Here is a 9185-nt window from a genome sequence, read left to right on the forward strand (position 1 = left end):
AAACCATTCTCTAATATGAGGATTCTGTCCTTTTCATTTCAAAGAGGATTCAATGCACTGGCAACGTCCTGGGAACGTCCAAGAAGCTAAGACACTCTATCAACCCCGAGCTCCTTCTGCTGAGGTGGAGATGACGTCATATGTTCTCCTTGCTTATCTCACCACTTGGCCCACCCCATCTTCAGAGGACCTGTCTGTGGCATCACGTATTGTGAAATGGATCATCAAGCAGCAAAACCCCTTTGGAGGATTCTCTTCCACTCAGGTCTGTGGAGCAACCATGGGAGGGAAAATAAATATGTTAACACATGTGTTTATACAACCATATTTTAGGAGTTAAATAAGTGAATGTTAGTATTTCTAACTTACATTTTCTCCATTTCTCCACCACCAGACAAATTCCAGCCTGGTTCTTCTGTATATGAATTAATGCTCTACCTGCTTTATAGTCTTTCATTTCTTCTCTCCCTTGTGGACCTAGAGAGCACAGATGGGTCAAATCTTCCCAAAGCAATGCTTTCATGGGGTTACTTCTCTGAAAAAATAAATCTTTTTTTTCATCCAAAGTCTAAAATTACCTAATATTTTTCCCAAAGCTTTATTGAGGTAAAATTAAATTACAATACACACATATTAAAGTATGCAATTGGATCCGTTTTGGCATGTGTGTAACCAATACAATAAATATAAAAAGCATTTCATTACTTTTATAACTTGAAATCATGCAGTATTTCCTGCATGATATATTACATTAGAAATCAATTGCCTAAAGATATATAGAACACCACCCCCACATGTCAACTATTTCAAAATTAAATGGCACACTTATAAATATCTCAGAGGTCAAGGAAGAAAGCACAAGAAAAGTAAATAAAAAGTGCTTTGAACTAAGTGATAGTAAAGCTTAAAATATCAGAATCTCTGGGATGAAACAGTACTCAGAATAATATTTATAGCTTAAAGTACTTGTATCAGAAAGAAGCTAGAATAACAATCAAATTATTTTCAAATTGTTTAGTATTAAGGAAAAAATAACAGTAGGAGCAGAAATATATGAAATAGAGAAGAAATAATAGAGCTAAAATTTGATAAAAATCAAGTGTAATCAAGAGAAAAGCAAGAACACAAAAACTAATATCAATGGAAAGAGAGCTATCAAAATAACCCTACAGTTGCTAAACATATATTAAGGTAACATAAAAATTGTGTGCCAACATATGTGAGAGCTTACATAACATGCTGTATGTTAGAGAAGGATCCATGTGCTGCTGAGAAGAAAGTGTATTCAGTCATTGATGGATGTATATGTCTGTTAAGTCTAAGTTATCAATGACATGTTTACTTCTATAGCTTCTTTATTTAGTTTTTATTTGGAGGATTTATCCAGTGGTGACAGAGCATGTTAAATTTACCCAGTGTTACTGTGGTGTGGTCGATTTGAGTCTTGAAATTAAGAAGGATTTGTTTAATTCATGTAGATGTTCCATTGTTTGGGGCATAAGTATTTTAAATTATTATGTCTTGTTGATGTATAATTCCCTTAAGCAGTATGGAATGGCTTTCTTTGTCCCTTATAATTAACTTTGATTTAAAGTCCACTTTATCTGGTATGAGGATAGAAACCCCTGCTTGTTTACATGATCCATGTGAGTGATATATTTTTTCCTATCCTTTCACCTTCAGTCTGTGGACGTCTTTGCCTATGAGGTGAGTCTGTTGGAGACAGCATATAGTTGGGCCTTGTTTTTTAATCCAATCTGCCAGTCTATGTCTTTTGATCAATGACTTTAGGTCATTAATGTTCAAGGTTATTATTAAGATATGATTTGTATTGCCAGTCATTTTGGTTTATTTTGGGTTTTTAACTTGACTTAGTTTCTCCTTTGACCTTTCCTTTAGTGTTCCTCCTTTTCCTGGTTGTCACTGTTTTTGTTTTTGTTTTCATTTCCTCCTCATGGAATGTTTTGATGAGAATGTTCTGTAGTGCAGGCTTTCTAGTTGTCAATTCTTTTAACTTTTGTTTATTATGGAAGGTTTTTATTTCACTTTTCTTCTGAAGCTTAATTTTGCTGGATATAATATTCTTGGTTGGCATCCATTTTCTTTCAGAGCTTGGTATATATTATTCCAGGACCTCTTAGCTTTGAGGGTCTGGGTTGAGAAATCAGTTAAGATCTGTATTGGTTTCCCCCATATGTAGTCTGATATCTTTCTCTCATAGCCTTTAAAATTCTATCCTTATTCTGTATGCCAGGCATTTTCATTATAATGTGCCTTGGTGTAGATCTGTTGTAATTTTGCACATTTGGGGTCCTGTAAGCCTCTTGTATTTGATTTTCCATTTCACTCTTCAGATTTGGGAAATTTTCTGATATTATGTCATTGAAAAGATTGTGTATTCCCTTGGCTTGTATCTCCATGCCTTCATCTATCCCAATAAATTTTAAATTTGGTCTTCTCATGTTATCCCATAATATCCCATAATTCTTGGAAGTTTTGTTTATGGTTTCTTAACATCTTCTCTCCATTTTTGTCTTCATTACCTGAGGTTGTGTCTTCGAAGTGGTCTAGTATGTTGGTGATGCTTTCTATTGAATTTTTAATTTGGTTTATTATTTCCTTCATTTTAAGGTTTTCTGTTTCTTTTTTTTTTTTTTTAGGCAGATCCCTTTGGTTTTCTGAAATTGGCTCACTGCCATTTCTGTGTCTTCTCTTAGAACCTTCCTGACACTCCCTGATGCTTCTCTTCTATCTACATAAATACTTCTCACTATTCAGGGGTATCATTTCTCACCTTTATCAGTCTTCTTTTACTATTCTAGCACACATTGTCTTCTACCTTTTCTGAAATTTCCAACAAATATTGCTACATGAATTTATAAATTACTGATAGCCTCTCCTCATGTCAGATAGTTGAGTCTTATTGCTATATGTATATTGTAAGCTACTTCAATGAAAAAAAATTTTGTTTATTTCCCCCAAAGTATCTAGAATGGTTCATCATTAAAATCCAGATTTGAACTGAATTTAGATAAAATTAATGAATTGCATTTATTACTAAATAATCCTGAATGAGTGTAGAGTTGATATGGTCTACATTCAGTGTGATTTTGACACCTTCCTCTTCTGTGATTTCTGTACCATCTTTTTTCAGGATACAGTAGTAGCTCTCCAAGCCCTCTCCAAATACGGAGCAGCAACTTTCACCAAAAGTAAGAAGGCAGCTTTGGTCACTATCAAATCTTCTAAGACATTCTCTGAAGTATTCCAAGTAGATGATACCAATCGCCTGCTGCTTCAGGAGGTCATGCTGCCTGAGATTCCAGGGAATTACAGCACCACAGTGTTGGGGTCAGGATGTGTGTACCTCCAGGTGAGACTGCCAAGGTTTAGCGGATACTGCAAAATGGGAGGGAAAGTCTCAAGGGTAAATTTTGAATGTCAAAGTAAGAAATGTATGCTAAATGGAAGGAATGAATTGTTTGGAAGGATTGTTAAATTCTTTGTGTGCATAGATGAATTATTTTCCATTTTTTTAAAGACATCACTAAGATATAACATCGCTCCCAAGAAAGAAGGGAAAGTTCCATTCACCCTGCAGGTTGATTCTCATCCCAAAAAATGTGATGGAGTAGATGCTCACAGGAAATTCCAGATTCATGTCAACATTAGGTAAATCCTAAATCACAACTAGACCTTTTGTAGCATATGAAAATTTTTTTCTTCTGTGGGGTAACTCTATTGTGCAAATTCATTATGTAATGGGTATAAAAGTCCTGTAGTATTTAATTTACAAGAAAATTGTCTTCACCCTTACTGAAAAACTTTAACCTTGATAATATGATGTTGCCATAACTGAAGAGTGGAGTTGAAAATGGTGGGTCTTCCAAAGAACCATAAGACAGATACACTAGATAGAGAAACCACTCTATCAGTAAAAAACAAAGTAAGACTTCTGTCTTCAATCAATTCCAAGGAATTTTGTTTAAAGGGCTTATCACTACTCTGCCTTATTTCATAGTTATACTGGTGAAAGACCCAGTTCCAACATGGTTATTGTGGATGTGAAGATGATATCAGGCTTCATACCTGTGAAACCATCAGTGAAAAAGGTAAACCCAAAAATCTTTTATAGACAGCAATCCCATGATAAATTCTGATATTTACATTGCCAGTTTGATTTTACTGATGCCCTCTATCTTGCCTCTCTAGAATGTATTCCCATACTTTTAGTGATATGAAGATTATAAGGTGTCAGTATAAGGCAAAAGTCATAAACATGATGAATAATGTTCTAGCAGGCTTCAACATCTAGGCGTGTACAGGGGTACTGAGTTACCTTTCAACTACACAAAAAGAAAAAAAATGGGATATGTATGTGCATATATATGTGTAAATATCATATCAGATATATATCTGAATATACATTTATATCATATAGGTATATCACATATATATGGATATATAGGGGGAATGGGATCAATAAATAATGTCATTATTGTTATTATTGAAGAAATAAAAATTAGTAATTTGAATGCTCCAGAGAAGCCATTTTGATGATAAATACCTAAAAGCTGTTCCCAGTATAGAATTTCTTCATGTTTCTGGCTTACCTTCTTTGTCCATAGCTCCAAGAAAAGCCTGAGATTCAGAGAACTGAAGTGAGCACCAATCATGTTCTAATCTACTTTAAGAAGGTAAGACTTCTTAAGACTCTACTAGGTCTATAAAACCAATAAAAGTTTTAATAAGCCTATTCAGACTCCAAAATAATGCTTTTCACATACACAGATGAGGAAAGACAAAGAGTCACAAAGGGAAATGAGACCTAACTGGTAAATGCGTTTCATTTTGCCCTATTTGACTGCCTACAGAAATTTTGTCCTTCCTTTCTGTCACTGGGTATGTTAAGCAAGTCACAAAATGCCCCATATTTCCTAGGTTTTTATATGGATGTGTAGTGTAGTTATAGGATTTGATAATATTTTAAGAAGAGATGGTAATCAGTAATGAAGTTTATCTTTTTAATTTATTTTTATTGTAAACAAATGGGATACATCTTGTTTCTCTGTACATGAAGTAGAGGCATACCATTTGTGTAATCATACATTTACATAGGGTAATAGTTTTTGATTCATTCTGTTTTTTCCTTCCCCCCACCCCTCCCACTCCTCTTTTCCCTCTATACAGTTCCTCCTTCCTCCATTCTTGCCCCCTTCCCAGACCCCATTATGTGTCATCATCCGCTTATTAGTGAGATCATTCTTCCTTTGGTTTTTTTGAGATTGGCTTATCTCACTTAGCATGATATTCTCCAAGTTCATCCATTTGCCTGCAAATGCCATAATTTTATTATTCTTTATAGCTGAGTAATATTCCATTGTATATACATACCACAGTTTCTTTATCCATTCATCAATTCAAGGGCATCTAGGTTGGTTCCACAGTCTGGCCATTGTGAATTGAGTAGCTATGAACATTGGTGTGGCTGTATCTCTGTAGTATGCTGATTTTAAGTTCTTTGGGTATAGGCCAAGGAGTGGGATAGCTGGGTCAAATGGTGGTTCCATTTCAAGTTTTCTAAGGAATCTCCATACTGCTTTCCAGAGTGGCTGCACTAATTTGCAATCCCACCAGCAACGTATGAGTGTACCATTTTCCCCACATCCTTGCCAACACCTGTTGTTGGTTGTATTCTTGATAATTGCCATTCTAATTGGGGTGAGATGGAATCTTAGGGTGGTTTTGATTTGCATTTCTCTTATTACTAAAGATGGTGAATATTTTTTCATTTGTTGCTTGCTTGCTTGTAGATCTTCTTTTGTGACGTGTCTGTTCATTTCCTTAGCCCATTTGTTGATTGGGTTATTTGTATTCTTGGTGTAGAGTTTTTTGAGTTCTTTGTATATTCTGGAAATTAGTGCTCTATCTGAAGGGAAGTTAATCTTTGATTCCAATTCATTTCTCCTGTTTTTCCAGCTAACCAATCAAGTCCTGAGTTTCTCCTTCTTGGTGGAACAAGACATCCAAGTAGAGAATTTAAAACCAGCTGTAGTAAAAGCCTATGATTACTATGAGACAGGTGAGTGGGTGAGATTTAGATATGCTGAGCTTTGATATGAAAAACTGACTAACAAGGTACAGGGTCACCTTAACTAAAATGAAACTCCACAATCTTTCACTGGAAGAAAAGGCAAGTTTATGGTCACTAAAAAATGATGTCTCTCTATATTAACCTCACATTGCTCTCTGAGCAAGTCTTTGAGTCATTCTTATGAACTGATCATAAAGTGTAGATGATCAGTTCTCTGTAAACTTCCCTCTAAAGTTGTTCTGGGACTGAATTATTCCAAAAGATAAGAAAAATAGCAATAACTTAAAAACCACATATCAGTATTGATGTATAATGTAAGACCTAAAATTGGATTTTTTTTTTTTTTTTTTTTTTTTTTGTAGTTTGCTTTGAACAGTCTCACACAATTTGGAGAATTTTGTAATATATCAAGAAATTCTTCCATTTCCTCATAACTGTAAAGTCAAAGTTACCAGCATCAGAGCATGCTGCTAGTTCTAAGACTTATCTCCTTTTGAGTTTAAGAAAGGTTCATAAAGGAGGGCATAATTCTACTGGGGAAAATGCATGTGTGGGAATTGACTGTTCACAGTGCTATAGTGGCACATAGGCATACACCATCCATGTCACCAGCCCTCAGTTCTGTGTCCAAGAACTTAATTCTCTTAGTCTCTTCCCCCAATCCCAAACAGCTTAGTACAGAATTGTTTTAATTTGTTCTGTAACTATTCTTTATGTCTATTTACTTAGCTTATAGACTTGTTTACAATTAATTGCTTATTGTTGGATCATTTTTGTATTTCAGATGAATTCACAATTGAAGAATACAGTGCTCCTTGCAGTGCTGGTACAGTGTAAATAGTGAAACCCAGTGCCGATTTAAAGAAAATGAACAGGCATCTCAGTTCTCCACGTAAGGCTGCTGCATGATCAGTGTGTCATTTCCATATTATAAAATCCTATATATCTTTATGAATTGAACTAAACCATATGTATTATAGAATTTCTCAATAATGAAGTTCAAGTAAAATATAATTACTGGTTTCTGGAGTGACTTGCTTTTAGATAAATTCAATAATTTACCACATATAAAAACTAAATTGTCTACTATTTAGTTTACATTCTCTACTGAGTGGTTGCCCACACCTCTCTAGGATATTTCTAAATATATATAATTAAGGCTAGGAAATGTGTCTCTGTGATTATCCATATAGCATGAGAGATGTGATCTGTAAGACCTTCTCTTAGACAGATTGACAGGGTACAACTTTGACAATATAGAATTTTCTGCGTCTCCTTTAGTTCTCTATTTTAAAATACATAAACACTGATGACAAACCTATCACTAAAAATGATTACATTATTAAATTTCTATATTTATATTCAAATATAAAAAAAGTTCTTTTAGTAGGTCAAAGATTTCTCTTAATATTTCTAAATATTCGGCTACCTTTTAGAATCTGAACAAGGAAATGCTTGAAAATGGGAACTTACGGATTTAGTCAGATGAACATCTCCAGAAATGAAGAACAAAAGACTTATGAGAGAAGACAGTGAGAGAAAAAAGGGAAATAAATTAGAAACATGTAAAATTTTTATGTCAGATAAATTTATGACAATTCTATTTTTTCTGTCCTTGCATTCCTTTGATTATTCTAAATTTTAATTTCAGACATTCAAGCTGAAATAGAGTCTATTGTCTTGTGCCTTGATCTGCAAAGATGGTGCTATGGTTTGAATGTTTGCCCACTAAATTTCATGTTAGAAAACTAATCCCCAAAATTCCAGTACACAAAAAGCTCAGGACTTGACAACCCCCACCCTTATATCTCCTCCTGCAACCTCTCCCCAGCATTCAGTTTAGAATAACCAAGATGATCCTTTTTATCTCAGGATGGAAGGTACCTAATGCAGGCAGAAAATAGAATGTTCCACGCGGTCAAGGTACCCCGTGTCTGCTGGACCCAGGTTGGTCCTCTAAGGAAGGAAAAGTATGGTGGATAGGTGGTGTGCACATACCTTCTCATGCAGGCCTGGGACAAAACTAGAAAGGGAAAAGGAGAAAGGACAGGCTGATTGTCATTATGCTGAGGGTGGATAGCCCTCCCCACTGGGGTTCTGAGCCCAGAACCCAAGAGGCGAGGACCTGTCCCTTCCTCCTCCTCAAGGCTTAATGATTGTCACCAGTGAGCCAAGGCCAGGTGAACAATGTGTCAGTTTCCCAGATGCTGAATTCTGAAGTCCTTGATGGATGTTGACCCAGTCCTGGGTCAGCTTTGGACTGGCCCTGTGGGCCCATGACCAGGTCTGGAACCAGCAAAAGGAAGAGGGAAATTCTCAGGCAATAGGTTCAGAACTCACTCCTCACTCTGGGGAGAGCAGCCTTATCCTCTGCAGGCCCAACTTTCCTCCTCCACCTGCCACCCACGTGAAGAAGCCAAGCGACACCTATTCCCAGAATATTCTATCTTCCTCCCATGTGCCAACCTGGCATTATCAGAGAACCCTGAATCACTATAGCCCATTAGTCATTCCCTAGCCCTGGGCCCGATGCTCACAGCAGCATGGACCGAGGTACAGATGTGACTGGTGCTGAGGACAAAGCTAACTGCTGACAGCATGGTGCCCAGGGACTTCCAACAGCTACAGTGACTGGGTGCCTCCCTGACAAACCTCACTTAAATATACCAGATAGGCAATGTAGCCAGGAGCCCTTTGTGGGGCCACATGAGACCTCTACCACCAAAAGGGATCTGTTTCCTCATTGAGACCAGGAGCCTCCACCAATCACACCACATACCACATCCCCATCTACTCCAGGAAGAGCCAACCTAGAGAAACAGAACCCCCACCTCCCTGAGACTGAATAACCCTGGCAGATGCCATGGTTCTGTGGACAAGGTGCCAGCGCCTGCATCTCAGGTGGCATGGCCCAGAGGCCAATCACACACCTTGCCCCCATTAGCTTTGTCCACAGCTGCCTGGGCTCCTGATAGTCACATCTACAGCACTGGAGAAGATTTGAACTTCCTCAAGAGAAAGTGTCCAGTTTGAGCTACAAAATTTTATTTTTGGATAACAGTCTTGAAAACTAGGCTTCCTGTTAAAAGGA

The 9185-nt window shown here is 36.8% G+C and overlaps 1 protein-coding gene across 2 annotated transcripts in view; it reads left to right on the forward strand.

Moving 5' to 3' along the window:
• Positions 1-7108, forward strand: part of LOC306661277 (pregnancy zone protein-like) — a 47655-nt gene extending 40547 nt beyond the window's left edge. For both annotated transcript variants that reach the window (XM_079140131.1, XM_079140132.1), the window contains exons 29-35: positions 45-265; positions 3155-3373; positions 3542-3672; positions 4022-4112; positions 4629-4697; positions 5980-6082; positions 6879-7108. In XM_079140131.1, coding sequence (XP_078996257.1) covers positions 45-265; positions 3155-3373; positions 3542-3672; positions 4022-4112; positions 4629-4697; positions 5980-6082; positions 6879-6931 — 887 coding nt within the window. In that variant the 3' untranslated portion in view covers positions 6932-7108. The remainder of the gene's footprint in view (positions 1-44; positions 266-3154; positions 3374-3541; positions 3673-4021; positions 4113-4628; positions 4698-5979; positions 6083-6878) is intronic.
• The last annotated feature ends 2077 nt before the right edge of the window (positions 7109-9185 follow it).

Source organism: Sciurus vulgaris, assembly GCF_902686455.1.
Source record: "Sciurus vulgaris genome assembly, chromosome: 5".
In the NCBI taxonomy this organism is placed as follows: Eukaryota; Metazoa; Chordata; class Mammalia; order Rodentia; family Sciuridae; genus Sciurus; species Sciurus vulgaris.